General features: G+C 44.3%; 2 protein-coding genes across 2 annotated transcripts in view; one reads left to right on the forward strand and one right to left on the reverse strand.

Moving 5' to 3' along the window:
* The window catches only part of SLC5A10 (solute carrier family 5 member 10), a 246,853-nt gene that overhangs the window by 51,714 nt on the left and 171,815 nt on the right, over positions 1-23,324 (forward strand). Inside the window, exons 6-8 of the mRNA XM_089656012.1 lie at positions 3,169-3,274; positions 5,081-5,161; positions 20,827-21,032. Coding sequence (XP_089512138.1) covers positions 3,169-3,274; positions 5,081-5,161; positions 20,827-21,032 — 393 coding nt within the window. The remainder of the gene's footprint in view (positions 1-3,168; positions 3,275-5,080; positions 5,162-20,826; positions 21,033-23,324) is intronic.
* SACK1G (scaffolding CK1 anchoring protein G) overlaps positions 16,556-23,324 on the reverse strand; it is a 93,729-nt gene continuing 86,960 nt past the window's right edge. Inside the window, exon 5 of the mRNA XM_089656011.1 lies at positions 16,556-19,881. Within this exon, the coding sequence (XP_089512137.1) occupies positions 19,870-19,881 (12 nt within the window). The 3' untranslated portion in view covers positions 16,556-19,869. The remainder of the gene's footprint in view (positions 19,882-23,324) is intronic.

Here is a 23,324-nt window from a genome sequence, read left to right on the forward strand (position 1 = left end):
TCTCCATCGCCACACTCTGCTGCCATGTGCCACTTTCAGGTCTCTTCACACTGCTGGTGTGTTAAATTTTTTGACATAGGGTGCAGGCAGATTACGGGCCTCACATAGCTGCTGCCAGGCCCCTAATCTGCCATGGGCCCCTATATACCGCCTCCTCATGCTGCTGCCAAGTCTAGAGTCTCTCATGGGTCCCTGTACGGCCTCCCATTGCTGCTGTCTCCATCGCCACACTCTGCTGCCATGTGCCACTTTCAGGTCTCTTCACACTGCTGGTGTGTTAAATTTTTTGACATAGGGTGCTGGCAGATTACGGGCCTCCCATTGCTGCTGCCAGACATGTAATCTGCCATGGGCCCCCGTACCGACTCCTCATGCTGTGACGTTGCAACAAGGTGTAATTCAACCCTACATATGTTAGACCGCCTTTACGAACAGCTAAAGGCCATCACAGATTTCCTGATGTTAAAAGCGGATAAAGGTACTCCCTGTGTAACTTAGATGTCAGCCATTGTCAGCTCATGTGTGACACCTGCGCTTGCTCAGGCCCTTTGAGGAGGCCACGCTATTCGTGAGTCGGCAGGACTATGGGATGAATGAGGTCAAATCGGCCATGGGCCCCCGTACCGCCTGTTCACGCTGATGCTGGTCCCACAGTGTGACCTGGGTCCCTGTACGGCCTCCCATTGCTTCCACTCTGCCATGTACCTCTTTGAAATCTCCTCACACTCCTGCGGTTGTCCATTTTGTCATAGGTTGCTGGCAGATTAGCGGCCTTCCATAGGTGCCGCCAGGCCCCATATCGACCATGGGCCCCCGTACCTCCTGGTCACGCTGCTGCTGAGCCCACAGTGTGACCTGGGTCCCTGTACGGCCTCCCATTGCTTCCACTCTGCCATGTGCCACTTTGAAATCTCCTCACACTCCTGCGGTTGTCCATTTTGTCATAGGTTGCTGGCAGATTACAGGCCTTCCATAGGTGCCACCAAGCCCCATATCGGCCATGGGCCCCCGTACCGCCTGGTCACGCTGCTGCTGGGCCCACAGTGTGACCTGGGTCCCTGTACCGCCTCCCATTGCTCCCACTCTGCCATGTGCCACTTTCAGGTCTCCTCACGCTCCTGCTGGTTTCCATTTTGTCATAGGTTGCTGTATGGCCTCCCATTGCTGCTGCCTCCACCGCCACACTGTGGCTCCAAACACTGGTTTTGGCCCCGTGACTGGCCAAAGGAGTGAAGTGTGCAGTGATTCTAAGATCGACGGCACTCATCTGCATGTCATACTGACAGACAGTATTATTTCTCTTCCCCAGCAGACTCCAAGGGCATTTAAATTAAAGGTACAGTGTTCTGCACTAATATTAAGTCTCTCTGAAGCCTAGAAACACCCTTTTTTAAGTTAAATTCACAGCGAATTTATTCGACTCGAAACGAATATTGTCCACGAATTCGCCGAATCAGTCGAATCGAATTTTTCATTTCTTCGCTCATCTCTAGTTGTAATGGTGCACAATGAAAACCTGTGGCTTTGTTGTAACTTAAAGGCGGGCTTGTTCCACCCGCTGGCTTGTATACAAGTTTTGGGCAATTTTTAGACATTTTGCCAAGACACCCCTGGGCACCCTGGTTGAGAAAGGCTGCTATAGAGGAATATGCTTTGTTCATATTTCGTGTCTGAGGTTTACAACCACTTTAAAGTAGACGGCTAGGAAAAAGAATAGATCAATCATAACAACAGGTAACTGGAAGTTCATTTTTTGTGTGGATGCCCTGTTTGGCTGCTTGTGACACAAAGGTTTATGTATACAGGATCATGCTGGCCATCGGACACCACTTCGGCCTCATGCACACTGGACATTATAAAAACACCAGTAGCTGTAGAATGCCATGTTTTTTTTAGTGTTTTTGCATTAGTGTTTTTCAGGGTTTTTTTGCCTTTTTAGTGTTTTTAGCAAAACTATACTAAAAAAGCTTGAGGCTCAAAAACGCTGGATAGCCGCGTTTTTCAGTGTTTTGCAGTGCTAGAGCATTTTTACAGCTGAAAAACACCTCTTTAAACGCAGTAGGTCAGGATTTTTTTCCAGCCTAAAAACGTCCGCTGATAAAAGCCTATGTGTGCATGGACATATAGAATAACATGCTGGGTAGTTTACTGACTGTAAAAACAAATGCCTGACACCCAAAACAGCAGCTGTAAAAATGCCCTGTGTGCATGAGTCCTAAAGGTCAAGTTTTAAACTCCACCACAATGACCTCTGGAGATGACATTTAAGACAAATATCAGGTGGACAATAAAAATGGCTGTAAAACTACTAATGGTGATTTTGTCCTTACCGTACATGTCAACTGTGGATAGAAAAGCAAATATGTTCAAAGCAAACCTACTCAAACTACACTTATGTGAAAAGATGTGATGCACAATTTGAAGGTTTTGTTATACAGAGAATTGGGCCATTTTTTTAATGTAGATCAGTGGTCTCCAAACTGTGGCCTGTGGGCCAAATCTGGCCCTTTGCTTGCTTTTATCTGGCCCCGGGGGCACTGCTTGTCCCCAAGGAACAATTGCTCCCATTGACACCAACGATGAGGCGCCATTACTTCCACTAACATCAACAATGGGACACCATTCCTTCCACTAGCACCAAAAATGGGACACCATTCCTTCCACTGACCTCAACAATGGGGCACCATATCTCCCACTGACACCAACAATGGGGCACCATTTCTTTCCATGACACCAACAGTGTCGTACTAGTTTTTTTAACTGACACCAACAATGTGGCATGATTCCCCCTTCTGACCACAGATGCTTTGTAATTGTGTTTACTTCCACTAACCACCAAGTCTGAAACATTGCCCACTGATGCCAGGGCATTTCTTGCTCCCGCTGTTCACAATCTGACCCCCCCCCCCCCAAAGGTCTGAATTACAGTACACTGTCCCTTTATTTAAAACATTTGGAGACCCCTGCTATAGAGCATTGTATCTCTTTTTTCAGTAAATAAAGCTTAGATTTCTTGATTAGATGGTTGAAGAGCACATTTCAGAAGGTCTCCTTTTAACCAGGAGTTGTTTTTAGTCTTATTTAGGTGACACATAGAATGGATTTAGTATGCAAATGTCCATGCTGAGACGTTCCTTACAACCCATGTTCCTTTTGTGTTTCTTACAGACAGACTTGTATTCCGGGGCGCTCTTCGTTCAGGTGTGTCTTGGATGGAACCTTTACCTCTCCACAGTCCTGATGCTGGTGGTGACAGCACTCTATACCATTGCAGGTGGGACAGTGATCCAATTTGTCATATAAGCAAACGCGTATTCATGTACAACATCTGGAGGAAAGGGAACACATCTGTGCCATTTTTACAGAGTAGGTTAGAGGAGGAAACACAACACCTGATTGGTCTTCTGGTGGACAGCACTGAAAGTTCTTTTGGGTTCTGGAGCATATTTGGTAAGGGCCAGCCTTATATTGGCCATTTCAAGCAACATTTGTTTTACCATAGCTATGTAGCCGTAAGGCCTTCCTTATAGAAGGTACAAAAAAGACTACGAGATGCTAACTATTTAGACATTTAGACAAGTCAGCACGCAAATGATTTAGGAAGCTTAAGTAGAGGTCTCCTTTAGTGAAAACAGCATGTGGTGTTGATCTGTAGTAGGGATGAGCTTGGGCATGTTCGGATCCTAACCTGAACCCACCCAAACAAGCCCACCAAGAAGCTGCCACTGTACTGGGCAAATCATAAGCAGCGGAGGTATTCTCCATCCCATGTACGTACACACCCCTTGCATATGGTGGCCTACAGGGCGAGAAATGTCCCAGCTATATTTTTCAGCTTCCTTGCTGGCTCATTCGGGTGTCTTTGGTGTCTTTGGACTAGGATCTGTAGATCCAGAGATACAGGCAGCTGAAGTTTTAAACAAATCTAGACTTAACCTGTACATCAACCTTTGCCACACCCCTTTCACCTACTAAGTCCCTACTTAATGAGTCTGCACATCCTATTCAAGTAAACCATTTCAAAGAGAAATTGCTGACCCCGTTCTCCCATTGCTGACCTCCTTCTGAAACTGGTTATGTTGATCCAATGGATCCAGCACTTTATGTCACTGCCCCTGAATAATTGTGTATATCAGGGAGGACAGAGTAAAGTTGGAAGCCCTTTTCAACATACTTGTTTGGGGTCAGTACTGAAAATAAAAAAGCAAGAGAGTTGGCATGACTGCCAGTCAACAAGCATTTGCAGGAGATGTTAGCATTTGTAGCCTCCATGTTTTTATCAATTTCCTTAAAGGGACCAATAAAAGGATCGGAAATCGGGAGAGGGAAGTGCCAAAGTAATTTTTTGACAATAAAAAGTTAAATATAGGCATATTATTACAGCAACCTCTATACCTAATCTACTTATTATTTTCATTGACGTTAATCTCTTACTGCTTACTAGGTTTGTGACAGGTTTGCCTTAAAGCGGAGTTCCACTCACCCTGTCAAAAACTGTAGCTGTTGACTTTTAAAAAACAGCCACTTACCTGTCCCTCAGTCCCGGGGTGTGTCCCCCGCAGCCCGTTTCACCGGCCATTCTGTATTGCAGGAGGCCAGTATCTTCAGCTTGCGGCTTCACAGCCGGGTACCCCCTGCGCATGCGAGAGTAGCGCTGCACTTCATGAATGGTCCTGTAGTCTTCTGAGACCTGTCACGTGTCCCAAAAGACTACAGGGTGGAAGGGAGGGAGGGCACCTTCCGTTTCCAATCGCCTAGGCGATCGGACCGGAAGTGGGAGCAGGTACCTGTCAAATTTGGGTACCCGCTCCCCCCCGCCCCCCAAAGGTGCCAATCCTTAATGGGGAACGGGGGAGCAGTCCTTAAAATGGAACTTCCCCTTTTGGGTGGAGCTTTGCTTTAACATAGTCTTTGCTGGTGACTGTCTTCCCCCCAGCAGGTTTGGACCAGTACTGCAGCCCAAAAAATTTATTTGCAATAACATCTTCTAAATCTTGCATTATCAAGTGAAAATTGTTCTAGTGTTCATACTTTACTTGTTTCTACAATAAATTCCGTTTTTTTCTAAATGTTCTTTTAGGAGGTCTGGCTGCTGTGATTTACACTGATGCTCTACAAACTGTCATTATGATCGTGGGTGCCGTCATCCTGACTATTACAGGTAATGATCAGCAGTACAAGTGAGGTGTCCACATAAGCTACAGATCTTAGAACAGAAGACACAGAAGACACAATGATAAAACAATCATTTTACTTAAAAATCCTAACGAAAGCCAAGAGTTTTTTTATACAGAGGAAGAAGGGGTTCGGAACATAGTCATTTTGCTTCCTTGGTTCCTTCTTTCCCCCTCATCAACATGCTAATGAAATTTTAAATAAAACATTTCTGTTTTTATTACATATCTTAGTGTAAATCCAGGGATGATATCATTTTCATTACATATCTTAGTGTAAATCCAGGGATGGTATCATCGAGTCTGTGTGCTTCTCTATGCTCTGCAGGCAGATGATGGCTGGTGGGAGGGGCCAGTAGGGTGCTGTACATAGTTTCCTATAAACACCACCGAACCTTGGCTCAGTACTCCTCTCTAATGACCTCAGCCTTGATGCAAGCAGTGGGTTGGCTCTTGGGAGGAGTTATGCAAATATAAAAATGACTTGATGGGTGTGTATCAGTCTGGAGGAGTGTGCGTTGCTGGATAGGCTGTATTTGCATGCAGACCACTCTAAATAATGCCCACGTGTGATGCTGGGCCTCCGTGATTAAAAGAACTTAAATCCAATGAATGAAAGGGGTGGACCAGTGACAGTCAGACTGAAAAAGAGTCTTCAGAGAACATTTGACAGACGGCGAGAAGGCGCTGTAATCACCAATGTCTTAACCCCTTGATCCTTGTACCTGCACTTCGCAAATGCGTGCATTGCTCATGGTTGCGGGGCACTTGCAGAGTAGCCTCATTCACTATACACCTGCCAAAAGCATCAGGGGGCACATTTCCTTTGTTCCATGCCCTGTACACCTCCAGTTTCTGCCACTTTAAGTAAAAGGTAGTGGTTGGTGAGTGGTAAAATCAGACTCAACTGTGAGGTTTTACCACCCCTAAGCGGCTACTGTGAAAGAGCCTTTAAAGCAACTCTGTCACTATAATAAAGTTGTAAATAAAAGGGCCCTTTGCAAATATGATAGTAATACTGATATCTCCTGCCGCCCACACAAAGAAAATAAATCGCCAGCTGAGGACTCTTTAGAAAGCGACACTTCTGGGAGTGTCATATTCTTGGTCCCCCCCCATGCACTCAGTGGTTCCTTCCGTTGACTCCTAAGTTACTCGGACTCCTTGGGGTTTATTTACTAAACCTGGTTGACTCAGAATCTTGTCCACTTCTGCATAAAAACCAATCAGATTCCAGGTTTTATTGCTGAAGCTTAACTGAACATGCTAAGGTTAGAAGCTGATTGGCTACCATGCACAGGTGCCCAAGATTCTGAGTCAACCAGGTTTAGTAAATAAACCCCCTTGTGTCCTGTGATGAAGTTAGCTTCAGCAGAAAGAACCACTAAGCATGATGGCGGGGGGGGGGGGGGGGCATTACACAAGAAGTCAGAAATGCAGCTTCCATCTGTGTCTTCTCAAGCATTCTCCCTTTATGACTGATTTTTGTTTAAAACGGCATTTTGTTTTGTTGTTCATCAATGAGCACCATTAACAGCAATTATGGGGTAAGCCGATATCATTACATATGCTATAAATTAGTAACCATCTGATCTGTTATTTCAGAATTCGGGTGTGTAGTATGGTATGACGTGGTGTTTTCTGTTCTTGTGTGCTATAGTTACATTATTCATCCAGGAGGCTCTTTGTTTTCTATTTTATTAGTCAAATACTCCACCCAGACGATGTATTCTGACAAAAATGGACCAGCAGGACTATGACAATATGATTTGAAAATGCAAATAGTGTTTGTATGTCCTGAAATAGAGCAGGTGCCCTGAGAACAATACTCCCTGGGCTGTCGGGAGGATAGACATTAATTGAAAGACCTGAAGGAACCCTGAGACTAGGCTCCGGACTGTGCAGTGGACAGACATTCATTGAAAGGCCTGAGGGAACCCTGAGACCAGGGCCTGTGCTGTATGGAGGATGGACAATAATTGAAAGATATGAGAGAACCCTGAGACCAGGCCTCGGGCTGTATGGAGGATGGACAATAATTGAAAGATGTGAGGGAACCCTGAGACCAGGCCTGGGGCTGTATGGAGGTTGGACAATAATTGAAAGATATGAGAGAACCCTGAGACCAGGCCTTGGGCTGTACGAAGGACAGACAATAATCAAAAGATGTGAGAGAACCCTGAGACCAGGCCTCGGGCTGTATGGAGGTTGGACAATAAGTGAAAGATATGAGAGAACCCTGAGACCAGGCCTCGGGCTGTACGGGGGACAGACAATAATTGAAAGATGTGAGAGAACCCTGAGACCAGGCCTCGGGCTGTACGGGGGACAGACAATAATAGAAAGATGTGAGAGAATCCTGAGACCAGGCCTCGGGCTGTACGGGGGACAGACAATAATTGAAAGATGTGAGAGAACCCTGAGACCAGGCCTCGGGCTGTATGGAGGATGGACAATAATTGAAAGATGTGAGGGAACCCTGAGACCAGGCCTGGGGCTGTATGGAGGTTGGACAATAATTGAAAGATATGAGAGAACCCTGAGACCAGGCCTTGGGCTGTACGAAGGACAGACAATAATCAAAAGATGTGAGAGAACCCTGAGACCAGGCCTCGGGCTGTATGGAGGTTGGACAATAAGTGAAAGATATGAGAGAACCCTGAGACCAGGCCTCGGGCTGTATGAGGGACAAACAATAATTGACAGATGTGAGAGAACCCTGAGACCAGGCCTCGGGCTGTACGGGGGACAGACAATAATTGAAAGATGTGAGAGAACCCTGAGACCAGGCCTCGGGCTGTACGGGGGACAGACAATAATTGAAAGATGTGAGAGAACCCTGAGACCAGGCCTCGGGCTGTACGGGGGACAGACAATAATTGAAAGATGTGAGAGAACCCTGAAACCAGGCCTCGGGCTGTACGAAGGACAGACAATAAGAGAAAGATGTGAGAGAACCATGAGACCAGGCCCCCGGGCTCTACAGTGCCTGAGAGAACCCTGAGACCAGGCCTTGGGCTGTACGGGGGACAGACAATAATTGAAAGATATGAGAGAACGCTGAACCAGGCCTTGGGCTGTATGGAGGATGGACAATAATTGAAAGATATGAGCGAACGCTGAGACCAGGCCTTGGGCTGTATGGAGGATGGACAATAATTGAAAGATATGAGCGAACGCTGAGACCAGGCCTTGGGCTGTATGGAGGATGGAAAATAATTGAAAGATATGAGAGAATCCTGAGACCAGCCCTCGGGCTGTATGGATGACAGACAATAATTGAAAGATTTGAGAGAATCCTGAGACCAGGTCTTGGGCTGTACAGAGGGCAGACATTCATTGTAAGGCCTAAGAGAACCCTGAGACCAGGCCTCGGGCTGTATGGATTACAGACAATAATTGAAAGATTTGAAAGAATCCTGAGACCAGGTCTCGGGCTGTCCGGAAGACAGACAATAATTGAAAGATGTGAGAGAATCCTGAGACTAGGCCTCGGGCTGTACAGAGGACAGACAATAATTGAAAGATATGAGAGAATCCTGAGACCAGGCCTTGTGCTGTCCAGAAGACAGACAATAATTGAAAGATATGAGAGAATCCTGAGACCAGGCCCCGGGCTGTACAGTGGACAGACAATAATTGAAAGATGTGAGAGAATCCTGAGACCAGGCCCCGGGCTGTACAGTGGACAGACATTTGTTGAAAGGCCTGAGAGAACCCTGAGACCAGGGCCCAGGCTTGTCCAGTGAGATGCAAAGGTGTAGCATCCCATAGCCACCAGTCAGATCAGAGAAAGATGATTTCTTACTGGCTGCTGTGGGTTGTATTTGGGTTGTGCATCTTGTATTACTATATAAGCACAATAGAAGTGAAAGGCATGTCATCTATAGAGCGATAGTGGCCTATGTGTTTGTATGTAAATGTCCTGGAGGCTTTGCTAAATCCTTACTGGATGCTTATTTAAATGCAGCAGATCCTATATTTAAAAATATATTAAAACCACTACGTCTCCTCAGCATGTTATCGGTCTGAACCATAAAAAATATAGCGCTCCCATAATGCCACAGGAGCCTTCGTAGTTCTGCCTCATGCTGCAGCGGCAGGGTTGGGCACAACATATTTCAGGGTGCCATGTTCTAGACCAGGGGTTCTCAATTGAGACCAGGGCCCAATAAATTCTTCCTAAATTGTCAAGGCCCCAACAGTAAAAAAAAAGTTTATGCTCACTCAATATACAGTAAGTACGGCAATGCAAACTATATATATATGAAATGCTGGAAGGCTCTGGATGGGGCTGGGTGTCACTGTGGAGATGCAAACAACAGAAAAAAACAATCCTCTGTGCTTGAGAGAAGTGCACTGGCAAGTGATCAATCTAAATTCTTCAGTTGATCCAACATTAACAGCAGTTTTGCTGCCCTCTAACAGGCCGGGGAAACGCAGAAGGAAAACTGAAAAAAACAAGAAACAGATTGCGCACCAGCGTAGTCCATTACCTTTGCGACAATTTTATTGAAGTTAAAAGGACAGGTGTAAACTCACAAACAACTTCAGTTTTAAGGCACATCAAACTCCAGCATGAACATAGGAACATCTGGACTCCTACACGAATCCCAAGTTTGGGAAGACTCTCCGAAAAGACTGACATGTTTCGAGGTGTGATCTCTTCATCAGAGCCAATTCTGAGGGTCACATAACTGGTCTTTAAATAGTAACTAAATAGCATCACATGGTTCTCTTACTAGGCCCCTTCCATCCAAGGGAGACCTCTATGGCCTCTCACACGGACATCACATGCGGCTTCATGCACAGATGTCTATGCAAGTCGCACATGAAATTGCCAAAAATAGTGCAGGAAACTCTTTTCAAAATTAGTGCCGCACTGCAAAGTCGGAGTCACATCAATTTGGCGGTTCCATAGGCACAAATAGGGTGCGACTTGTAATGCGATTATGAACTGCAAATCACATGACAAAACCCATAGGTGTGAGCAGGAGGGTTAAGCCACACATGAAATTGCACTGACCAACCGCTTTGATATTGCATTACTTTAAGTGAAGTAGCACAATTTCAAAGCCACATTCAGTGTGAACCAGGGCTTAAATACAAAGAGTGCTTACTGTACCTTTGTACCTGATGAACAAATGTCTCTGAAGATTGCAGCAGTAACTTGGAGTCTGAAGCTTGTCTTTTTCCTGAACCCATCGTTCCTATTGGGTTGTGTGGACTACATTCACCCCATTTTATTGGCTAGATAAGTATTGAACACGTCACCATTTTTCTAGGTAAATATATTTCTAAAGATGCTATTGACATGAAATTCTCACCTACCCATGCAATCTATACATACAAAGAAACCAGAACAAGTAAGTTCAGAAACTACTGTAAGTTATGTGTAATAAAATGGAATGACACAGGGAAAAAATATTGAACACGCTAACTGAAATTGATTTAATACTTCGCACAATATCCTTTTTTGGTAATGACAGCTTCAAGACATCTCCTGTGTGGAGAAACAAGTCGCATGCATTGCTCAGGTGTGATTTTTGGCCCATTCTCCCACACAAACAGTATTCAAATCTTGAAGGTTACGTGGGCTTCTTCTATGAACACTGTTCTTTCCTTAGATTTTCTATTGGATTCAGTTCAGGTGATTGACTGGGCCATTCTAGCAGCTTTATTTTCTTTGAAACCAATTGAGAGTTTCCTTGGCTTTGTGTTTGGGATCATTGTCTTGCTGAAATGTCCACCCTCATTTCATCTTCATCATCCTGGTAGATGGCAGCAGATTTTTATCAAAAATGTCTTGGTACATTTGTCCATTCATCCTTCCTTCAATGAAATGAAGTTTGCAAGTACAGTATGCTGAAAAACAGCCCCACACCATGATGTTCCCACCTCCATGCTTCACAGTTGGGATGGTGTTTTTGGGGTGATGTTGCAGTGCCGTTTGACCTCCAAACATGGTGGGTATTGTGGCATCCAAAGGGTTCCATTTTGGTCTCATCTGACCAGACTATATTTTCCCAGTATTTCACAAGCTTGTCTAAATGTTGTGCAGCAACCTTTAAATCGAGCTTCAACATGCTTTTTCTTCAGCAATGGAGTCTTGCGTGGTGAGCGTGCATACAGGCCATGGCGGTGAGTGCATTGCTTATTGTTTTCTTTGAAACAATTGTACCTGCTAAATTTATTTCACTCCTCTGTCAGAACTGTTGCAAGGAGCACCTGGTCATGACCAGTTTATGGTGAAATTATGTTCTTTCCACTTCTGGATTATGTCCCCAACAGGGCTAACTGGGACATTCAGAAGTTTAGAAATCCTGTAACTAATGCCATCAGTATGTTTTGCAACAATGTGGTTGCGAAGTTCTTGAGAGAGCTCTTTGCGTTTACCCACCATGAGATGTTTCTTGTGTGACACCTTGGTATTGAGACACCTTTTTATAGGCCATCAGTTGAAACTGAACCAGCTGATATTAATTTGCACTGAAAAGGGGCAGGATTGCTTTTTAATTCCTGATAGATTTCAGCTGGTGTCTTGGCTTTCCATGCCTTTTTGCACCTCCCTTTCTCATGTGTTCAATACTTTTTCCCTGTGTCATTCCATTTTATTACTCATAACTTTCTGAACTTGTTTTGGTTTTTCTGTATGTATGTATTGCATGGGTTGTTACTGATGTGTGGTGAACGTTTCATGTCTATAGCACCTTTAGAAATATATTTACCCAGAGAAATGGTGACATGACAAAATGGTGTGCTGGAAGGTCTTGATGCTGGCTACTGGGGAATCTTTTGTCGCTGGGGGAATCTACTATTGAAGGGGGGGGGGGGTCTTTTGTTGTTGATGGTAGATTATCTATTTTTGCTGAGGTTAGGGGTATTTGGTTCCTGGGGGGTTCTATTGTTGTTGTGGAAGATATATTGTTTCTGAGGGGATCTTTTCTTGCTGGTTGCATGGGATCTATTGTACTGCTTTTCTTGTTATCATTATTAAATTCCATACAAAATACTTAGCACCACAAAATGATACTTAGCTCTGTATTCTCCTAAAGGGGGATAATGGGTGGCGGGTACGGGGTGGAGACTAGGGGTTACTCAGGGGAAGTGGGGGACTATACTTGCACATATTCTCTGAGAAAAAAAGCCCTATATATATATATATTCATTAAGAAGACAGTTTCGGGCATCCTTGCCCTTCATTAAGTTGGATCTGATGCCCTTGTTCACTATGTACTGTTAAAGCATAACTTCATTAAACTTGTTTTGCACAGCCCCAGTGCATGGGTTAACTGCTTATTTTGTCTAGGGGTGCACCGATGCTTCAATCCTCAAGAAAACTGTGCTCCCCCATGTCCAGTGGTGGACTGTTCCTTCTGTCCTCATGTCCAGAGTCAGTCCATGGGTGTGATGATGTCAGGAACAGTCCATTCACAAAACTGCTAGTGTGTGGGGGAGGATGCAGGAGCTGCGGAAACCGGTCTTGCACTTGTAGGATCGGTGGATTAGGTAAGTATATCTCTGCTCTGACATCACCTAGACGAAAACAAGCAGTTATCCCATGCAGTGCAAGCACAGCCCCACTGCATGGGAGAAAAAACTTTTTCTGAGAGTTCTTCAAGTTGGCCATATACTAGTAGATTTGCAAACATTTGTATAAAAATTCTCAGCAGTACATTCAATGACATGATGATGGCCATTCAAAAGTGCTTTTATTTTAACATTTTATTTATTTATTTATTTATTTCAGGTACTTACAGTGGGGCAAAAAAGTATTTAGTCAGCCACCAATTGTGCAAGTTCTCCCACTTAAAAAGATGAGAGAGGCCTGTAATTGGCATCATAGGTAGACCTCAACTATGAGAGACAAAATGAGAAAAAAAATCCAGACAATCACATTGGCTGATTTGGAAAGAATTTATTTGCAAATTATGGTGGGAAATAAGTATTTGGTCACCTACAAACAAGCAAGATTTCTGGCTCTCACAGACCTGTACCTTCTTCTTTAAGAGGCTTCTCTGTCCTGCACTCATTACCTGTATCAATGGCACCTGTTTGAACTTGTTATCAGTATAAAAGACACCTGTCCACAACCTCAAACAGTCACACTCCAAACTCCACTATGGTGAAGACCAAAGAGCTGTCGAAGGACACCAGAAACAAAATTGTAGACCTGCACCAGGCTGGGAAGACTGAATCTGCAATAGGCAAGCAGCTTGGTGTGAACAAATCAACTGTGGGAGCAATAATGGAAGACATACAAGACCACTGATAATCTCCCTTGATCTGGGGCTCCACGCAAGATCTCACCCCGTGGGGTCAAAATGATCACAAGAACGGTGAGCAAAAATCCCAGGACCATACGGGGGGACCTAGTGAATGACCTGCAGAGAGCTGGGACCAACGTAACAAAGGCTACCATCAGTAACACACTACGCCACCAGGGACTCAGATCCTGCAGTGCCAGACGTGTCCCCCTACTTAAGCCAGTACATGCCCGGACCGTCTGAAGTTTGCTAGAGAGCATTTGGATGATCCAGAAGAGGATTGGGAGAATGTCATATGGTCAGTTGAAACCAAAATAGAACTGTTTGGTAGAAACACAACTCGTCGTGTTTGGAGGAGAGAGAATGCTGAGTTGCATCCAAAGAACACCATACCTACTGTGAAGGATGGGGGTGGCAACATCATGCTTTGGGGCTGTTTCTCCACAAAGGGACCAGGACGACTGATCCATGTACAGGACAGAATGAATGGGGCCATGTATCGTGAGATTTTGAGTGCAAACCTCCTTCCATCAGCAAGGGCATTGAAGATGAAACGTGGCTGGGTCTTCCAACATGACAGTGATCCCAAACATACCGCCTGGGCAACGAAGGAGTGGCTTCGTAAGAAGCATTTCAAGGTCCTGGAGTGGCCTAGCCAGTCTCCAGATCTCAACCCCATAGAAAACCTTTGGAGGGAGTTGAAAGTCCGTGTTGCCCAGCGATAGCCCCAAAACATCACTGCTCTAGAGGAGATCTGCATGAAGGAATGGGCCAACATACCAGCAACAGTGTGTGCCAACCTTGTGAAGACTTACAGGAAACGTTTGACCTCTGCCAACAAAGGATATATAACAAAGTATTGAGATGAACTTTTGATATTGACCAAATACTTATTTTCCACCATAATTTGCAAATAAATTCTTTCCAAATCAGCCAATGTGATTGTCTGGATTTTTTTTCTCATTTTGTCTCTCATAGTTGAGGTCTACCTATGATGCCAATTACAGACCTCTCTCATCTTTTTAAGTGGGAGAACTTGCACAATTGGTGGCTGACTAAATACTTTTTTGCCTCACTGTATATAGCGGCATCAATTTATGCAGTGCTTTACATATATATATATATATATAACATTTAATTTGGAATCTAATTTCCTGAATTTCATTCAACAAAAATTTTCCATCATGCTCCTCTTGTGACAGTGCTTTCTTGTCATTGTGGTAGAAAATGAACATTGATTTCACCTCACTAACAATTAGAAAATTGAACAAAGGTTCTTAAAATGGAAATTTATGAACAAAATTCTTCTAGCACATGGCCCGCTTTACCATTGGAATAAACACTACGGAATTGCATATGCGTTGGTTGGTATCTTATATCTTACATGGTAGCATGGAGCCTGTGAGCGACAGCCACCCTGTTCCCACAGAGATTATAAATTACATGCAGTTCACTCTGACCAATGTGTCCATACAGTATACACAGATGTGTTTAGATAGTTACCCAACCTGAACTGAAAACTGATCTAATGAGCAGGACAGTTTGTATTTGCCTGGAGATGTTCTCATGTTAATAATTCAGCTATTTTGATTTATGAGTCTAGTCTTAGTACAAACCCTTGAGGGATGATCATTATAAACCAAGATTATTTCATAACTGCTTAAAGTTTGTAAACCCCAACAACGAACTTCTGTTTTTTGCTCCCTTTGCATCTACTAAATACAGCCAGGGCCGGGACAAGGGGCGGGCAGAAGGGATGGCTTCCCTGGGCATTGTGGTATCATGTTGCGGGAGCAACCCGAAGAGATTGGGAGGAGAGGATTTTTGTTGGGAGAGGAAATTTGGAGGTGACAGGGAGTAGGAATTGTTCTAGGAGGGGAAATTTGGGGAGATATGCCAGGTGATTTTGGGGGGGGATTTGTGTTGGGAGGGGAGAAGAGGATTTGTGCTAGGAGGAGGATTTGGGGGGTTTGTGCTAGAAAGGGCAATATGGTTGGGAAGGGGGGGATTTGTGCTAGAAAGGGAAAATTGTTTTTGGTGGGGGATATGTACTAATAGGGATGATTGGGGGGTATTTGTGCTAGGAGAGGAAATCTAGGGGGGGGGAGATTTAAAGCAGGGGGACAGGATTTTTGCACAGAGTGGAAATTTGATTGGTAGAGGATTTGTGCAAGGAGGGGGAATTTGTGCAAGGGTGGGGGATTTGTGCTGGGGCATATGGGGAGAGAAAGCATTTGTGCTGAGAGGGGGGATTTCAGTAGAGGATGGATTTGTACTGGGAGGAGGGGGGATTTATGCTTAGGGAGTAAGCATGCAGATTAGTGCCCGATTTTTTTTTTGGGGGGGGGGAGGGGATGGGTTTTTTGCTATGACGTAATGCTCATACATCTTGGGGGGGGGGGGGACAATTTGGCATGTTTTCCCTAGGCTCTAGCTGACCTTGTCCCAGCACTGAATTATTGTGAGCTGACAATTTCCTGTGCTTTTTGCCAGTGTGTAACGAGGAGCTATAGCAATAAGGGAAGAAGGGTTATGGGGGTGAGGAAGGGGGAGGAGTTATAGAGATGAGGAAGGAGGAGTTATGGAGATGAGGAAGGGGGAAAAAGGGTTATGGAAATGAAGCAGGAGGAGGGGTTATGGAGATGAGCAGATGTGTGTGTTCTTTGTAATCCATCAAAAATAAAATAGGCAGGGCTGACACCACATGCCATGTGAAGGAGGAAGGAAGAAAGGAAACATATTATACTTTAGGCCCATCAAGTTCTTTTTCTATACTTGCAGTGTACTTAGAGGGATAAACTTTGGGAAATGTGCATGTATTCCAAAGATGTACTAAATATGTTTTTTTTTTATTTTGCCTCAGCATATGCTTTAAAAAATGTAGGAAAGTGACTAAGGTCTCATTTACACTTGCAGTTTTTTTTTTTGGGGGGGGACACATACATTTTTACCACCCCCAACTGCTCCGCCTTAACTTCTTCAGTTTCAGAGCCATTTTTCCACGTAGTAAAATGCACATTTTATTTATTTAGGCCTGAAGAGTAGATAAACCTCCAAAAATTATATATTTTCTGAAAGCTGGCACCCTGGAGAATAAAATGGTGGCAGATGCAATTTTTTTAAACAGTTGCATTTATTGAAATCGTACAAAAATATAAACAAACCAAGGTACATAAACACAGTCAAGCTCGTGGCATACATTAGATAAGCAGTATATACAAACTTTCAATGCTGAGATTCTTACAGAAACAACCTATTAACCCGGGCAGATTCAATAATCACATACATGTTACGGTTCTGATGGTAACAACCCCCAAAAGAAAGGAGTTGAGGAGAAAAGCACAGGGCGGGAGCCGGAGCATGAAGAGAAAAAAATAAAAGGGCAAGATGGGGAAGGAGTGGGGGGGGAGAAAAAGAAAGGTGAAGAAGAGAAAGAGATAACACAAACAGTAGCAAATTAGAAAAATAATACAATCTTGTCACAACCTCAAGCGGAGATACCAGAAATGCACCAGAATGCGTCAAGATATCTCCGGATCAGCCCTATGTCAGTCTGCAGATGTTCTATTTTCCTGGTCATTACCGCTTGACAGTTGGTAGTTGCTGTCATGAGAGAATTAAAGTCTGCGGGTGCAGCAGGTGGGTTGGGCTCTTGTGAGGATGGTGTGACCATGGTTGTTACCTCCTTAGTCCCCATGGGCCAACTGGTTTTTACAGTTTGTGTAGTTTTGGATCTTCTACCAGTGGCCGAAGGCTTGCGTCTAGTCATCCCCAAGCCTCATCCGCACCAGCAGGAAAATATGGTTACTATAATAATTGGCTCTTAATATGGGTATTCAGCCCCCCCGGCCCTCACCAGTGACTAAGTATAAATGAAGATGTGTATATGCAGAAGAAGCACAACTCCTCCCGTGGCTGTCCCAGGACACTATCACTCCAAAGGGGGAGGGTAGATATAGGCCACAGGTAGGGTTGGAACCGCTGCAGGATCCCAGATGCAGTAGAGCAGCCAGGCATGGTGCAGGGTCGTCCACACTTGGGAGATGTGCAACATAGGAGGACACATTTTTGAGGGGGGGGGGGGGTGTCAATCCCTAAAATTGTGTGCACCAATAAACTGGCAACAAACTTTAAATCCCAAAATTAGCTGTAGGTGACACTTTAAGACATAGGTCATTAGTTCAGAGTTACCTTGAACAATGGGCTTAGAATTATTGCTCTCACTCTGACATATAACCAGCGTAGCACTATCACACTATCGTACGTAGGTGCCCCAATGCATGCTTTTATGTATGTATGTATGTACACTATATTGCCAAAAGTATTGGGAGATCCCTCCAATTCATTGGATCCAGGTGTTCCAATCTCCTCCATGGCCACAGGTGTATAAAGTCAAGTACCCAGGCATGCAGAGTGCTTCTACAAACATTTGTGAAAGAATGGGTCACTCTCAGGAGCTCAGTGACTCCAAGCGTGGTCCCGTGATAGGTTGTCACCTGTGCAATAAGTCCATCCGTGACATTTCCTGGCTACTAAATATTCCACGGTCAACCGTTAGTGGTATTGTAACAAAGTGGAAGCAGTTGGGAACAACAGCAACTCAGCCACGACGTGGTAGGCCACGTCAAATGATAGAGTGGGGTCAGCACATGCTGAAGCGCACAGTGCACAAAAGTCACCGTCTGCAGAGTCAATAGCTAAAGACCTCCAAACTTCCTGTGGCCTTCAGATGCATACAGAGCTTCATGGAATGGGTTTCCATGGCCAAGCAGCTGCATCCAAGCCTTACTTCACCAAGTGCAATGCAAAGCGTTGGATGCCGTGGTGTAAAGCACGCCGCCATTGGACTCTAGAGCAGTGGAGACATGTTCCCTGGAGTGACGAATCATGCTTCTCTGTCTGGCAATGCAATGGACGTGTCTGGGTTTGGCGATTGCCAGAAGAACGGTACTTGCCTGACTGCATTGTTCCAAATGTAAAATTTGGTGGAGGGGGGTTTATGGTGTGGGGTTGTTTTTCAGGCGTTGGGCTTGACCCCTTAGTTCCAGTGAAGGGAACTCTTAAGCCATCAGCATCAACATTTTGGACAAATTTATGCTCCCAACTTTGTGGGAAGAGTTTGGGGATGGCCCCTTCCTGTTCCAACATGACTGCGCACCAGTGCACAAAGCAAGGTCCATAAAGACATGGAGGAGCCAGTTTGGGGTGGAGAAACTTGACTGGCCTGCACAGAGTCCTGACCTCAACCCGATAGAACACCTTTGGGATGAATTAGAGCAGAGACTGCTAGCCAGGCCTTCTCGTCCAACATCAGTGCTTAACAAATGTGCTTCTGGAAGAATGGTCAAACCTTTCCATAGACACACTCCTAAACCTCGTGGACGGCCTTCCCAGAAGAGTTGAAGCTGTTTTAGCTGCAAAGGGTGGGCCAACTCAATATTGAACCCTACGGACTAAGACTGGGGGGGCCATTAAAGTTGATGTGCGTGGAAAGGCAGGTGGCCCAATACTTTTGGCAGTATAGTGTATAGTTGCACTTATTGAAATCGTACAAACGTGTGTGTGTGTGTATATGTGAGGCTTTAAATTTTTATTTTTTTTTTTACTTTCCATATTTAAAACTTATTTTCACATAACTTTATTGCCATCACATAGTGACAATGGGACAAAGTGACCCCTGTGAAAGGGATAGGTTGTGACAAGTTCTGTTTATGCAGCCATCAGGGGTTTATTAGACAGTTGATGTCTCCCCTGTACTTCCCCAGCTAGCACTCTCAGGAAATGACAGCTCTGGACCAGAAAGTGATGTAATCCTCATAGCTTTCTGGTTCATTCACTGGAGGAAGGAACAGCAAACAGATCCAGGGTGCAGATCGTTCTTCAGAAGGAGACACCTGTGTAAACGAGCCCTAAAAGAGCTATTTACCTTGCAGGTAGCAAACGACCGCATTCATCCTTTTTTTCTAGCATTTGTTTTTGTTTTTTTTACCTTACATCCCAAAAATGTACTACAGAATCTGGTTGTTAGGGGCAACCTAGTTTGTTGAACAAGGCCTAACATTACACCCAGCAGTGACAACAGACAAAAATCACAATGACACCAGGAAAGGTTTTAAATATTGCATATATTTAAAATAGCTTAAAAATTATAATACACCATAAAAAAATAGTCTCAGTACTTTGCAGGACTGTCATGGAGGAGGAACAAAAAAGGGGATCATTTATTTTACAGAGGAAAAACGAGACCATTATTATCTCTCAGAACTTCCATGTACACAGACCTAATCCATATGGTAGTGCAAAGCACAGCGGCGATATGTTAAGCGCAGTAACCTGTAGCAACCAGATATACGTTAACTGGACTCATCTTGGTGAAAGACGCCTTCTGATTGATCGCTTGGGATTACTGCACTTTCTGCTTGATTAAATCAATGAGTCTCCTATAATGGCAAAACAGATGGCTTTAATGGGCATACAATCCAAATGGTCACGTTATCTTGTTGCTTGTCAGTTTCACAAAACAGCCACCCATTTCCGTGTACAATACACCTAACAAGTCATCTTATTGCTATCGTCCTCCGAGCCCCTGAGGACACTTCGCCAAAGTGTTCCTAGACAATCATGCAGTTTGGATACGGTTACAGACAAAATGGGCGACTGCCAAGAGCTCACCTGACAAAAATGGGATTACCAGTGTCAAACACTGTTGTCTCTATGCAGCCTACAGATTTGTTACCAAAACTGCAAAAGATACTTGACGTGATATTTACAAAAAGGATTTCTCTGCTATAAACAAAGGTTTAAACTGTGCAAAATACTAGCCGTTTACCCTGTTTAAAGAGCAGCGTTCTCCACTCCGCCACTACTGTGATATGATAAAGATGGCTGCTGCCTCTGAGGCATTGCTGAAACCATACAGTACTTATTAATAAAATAAAAAATCACAGTGCTATTCGTTCTGGAAAACTGCATGTGCATTTGTTCTGTGCGAGTCGGGCCACAAACTAATATTAGGCTATTATTTCTCCAGGTTGAATGTTATTCAAATAGCATGAATCAGGTAAATATTGCATTTGGCCACTAGATTGTGCTGATCCTCATTGGAAATAAGTTATTTCCTATGAATATCACCTCCATCTACTGGCCATAATGTGGTACTATCCTGACTCTCTATTCTGTATGGAGAACAACATTTCACTTGGAGAGAAAATAGCTCAACGTTCACTTTTGCCCCTGTTCGCACCGAATGAGTGTACATGCAGTGTCACTGGAGGAACCACCCCACAAACATTTTAGAAATGCATCCTATAATGTCAATCTTGAGCAGCCAGAAAACAAAAATAGATTCACATTTATGATTTGTGTTTATTTTCCTCTTTGTGCAGCTTTTAACAAAATTGGGGGATACCAAAATCTGCAGACAGCTTATGGTAAAGCTATACCATCACTAGTGGTCCAGAACACCACTTGCCACCTCCCTCGGTCAGATGCCATGCACTTATTCCGAGATCCAGTCTCCGGCGACCTTCCTTGGCCAGGAATGACCTTTGGCTTGACCATCATCGCAGCTTGGTACTGGTGTACCGATCAGGTAATAACCATTGAAAGCTGGTGCCATACTAGTTGCCAAACCAATGACTCTATATACATAAGGAGCATTCTAACCAGAATTCAGGTTGGCTAGCTGGATCTCAAATAACGAATATAAAGTGGCTGTGCTTTTGTTACCTTAAAAGCTCTATTACTTTAAGTTCCAATAGGTTACCTTGACCCCACACTGCCGAATTTCTGTGTCACATGTCTACAATAATGAAACCAAGACCCTCCACACTACTGTTGAAGTGCAGGAGTATTTATACACATAGCAGTACCTTAATAACTAATATATAAACAAAAATGTAAATCAACGCCAGATTTTGTTTAGAGACCCTGTCACCAGACCATTCAATTCAACAAAAATCATCTCATGGGATGATGTGCCTTTAATATTTTATGCATGTTATTTAACTGTAAAAGCCTCCCTTATGTAAACATCCAAAAGCCCTGAGAATGCTGCTGGGCACCGCCATCTTGGATGTGATGTCAGTAACCCCAGCAGACTCAGAGCTGTCAATGCTATAGCAGCCTTTCTCAACCCTTTTATTCCAGAGGGACTCTTGAAATTATTATCAAGTCTAGGGGAACCCCTGCTAACAATAATTAATTGGAGACAGTGGTAAAAATATCCCCTTCACAGTGGTAGTCTCAAAGCCACCCTTACAGACAGCTATTAAAAGATCATTGATGGAATGCTGCTGGCTCTTCCAAGTGATCTTGGCTTCAGAACTTTGCATACATCATTAAATGGGAGGTCAACCAACCGCAGATTGAGGAAATCCCAAGCAACCTCTGGAGGAACCTAGGCTGAGAATGGCTGCTCTTTAGTATTGTCCTTCGTTTCTTTGTGTAGATAACCAAATACACTGAGACTGCTGCTGGGCACCACCATCTTGGATGAGATGTCGACGCCTCCAGCAGACTCAGAGCTGTCACTCTATAGCAGTCTTACTCAACCTTTTTACTCCAGAGAGACCTTTGAAACAATTATCACATCTAGGGGAGGCCCTGATAAGAATAATTCATCAGGTGCAGTGGGAAGAATACCCCCTTTACAGTGGTGGTCACAATGTTATACTTACAGAAAGTTAAAAAGTCCAATGCCGCTGGCTCGTCTACATGATATTGGCTCCTGGAAATTTGCATCCACCATTAAATGGGAGAACTACCTGTCACAGCTCAAGGAACCCTTAGCAACTTGGAGGAAGTCAAGGGTTCCAAGGAACCTTGGTTAAGGATGGCTGCTCTATAGTATTCCCCTCTGTTCCCTTGTGTAGATAATGAAAATCCTCGTGCCTGCTGCTGGACAACCACCATCTTGGATATTAGCACACCCAGCAGACTCAGAGTTGTCACTCTACAGCAGAGGTTCTCAAACTTTTTATCCCAGAGGAACCCTTGAAATAATCAGGTCTAGGGGAACCCCTGCTAAAAACAATATATTGGGGTAAGTGGAAAACATGCCCCCTTTACAGTGGTGGTCACAATACCATCCTTACAGACAGCTAATATAGACCATTGATGGAATGCTGCTGGCTCTTCCAAATGATATTTTCCCTGGAACTTTGCAGCCACCATTCAACAGGAGGTCAACCAACCACAGATCAAGGAACCCCCAACAACCTCTGGAGAAACCCTAGAGTTCCAAGGAACCTTGGCTGCTCTACAGCATTCCCCTTTGCTCCTTCCCTGGCAGCTTGTTATGCAGAGAGGTGAAGGGGGGAAAATAGCAGGGCCAGTACAGAGAATAATTACATTTTACTGTAAGGGGACAGGGCTGTGATGTGGAATGACGCTGGGGACTGTGCTAGGGAATGGACTCCTGGAGTATTTGAGCAAGACCCAACTTACTGCCAGGGTCAAGGTTTTAAAGCCATAGACAAGCCAAGCAGCTAGCAAATTTTAAGGGGTCAGCATTTGCAGTCTTGTATTTGTTATAGTACAGCTTTAGGGTGGGACAAGGGGGTACGTGCCCGATGGCATCCCCCTGAGGATATGGAGCCAAACAATTCAATATGAGGCCTTCCCTTTTCCAGGTAACAATGGCTGCTACACTAGGACATGCCCAACCCTGCAGGCCCACATGCTTTTATTGATCCCTCCAGTGAGCATGATGCACTTTTACATTCAATGCCTATGTATATGAGGCTTAAAGTGATACTCCAATTTAAAAAAAAATACTATTCAAATATGTATTCTTAAAGGCGGTGTTCACCTTTAGTAACATGTTACACCCATATTTAGGGTGTAACGGGTTACTATGCAGCACTTTGACAATGGGCAGGGT

The sequence above is a fragment of the Staurois parvus genome, unplaced genomic scaffold (assembly GCF_062004578.1).
Source record: "Staurois parvus isolate SC_StPar_1 unplaced genomic scaffold, SC_StPar_1.0 ptg000882l, whole genome shotgun sequence".
In the NCBI taxonomy this organism is placed as follows: Eukaryota; Metazoa; Chordata; class Amphibia; order Anura; family Ranidae; genus Staurois; species Staurois parvus.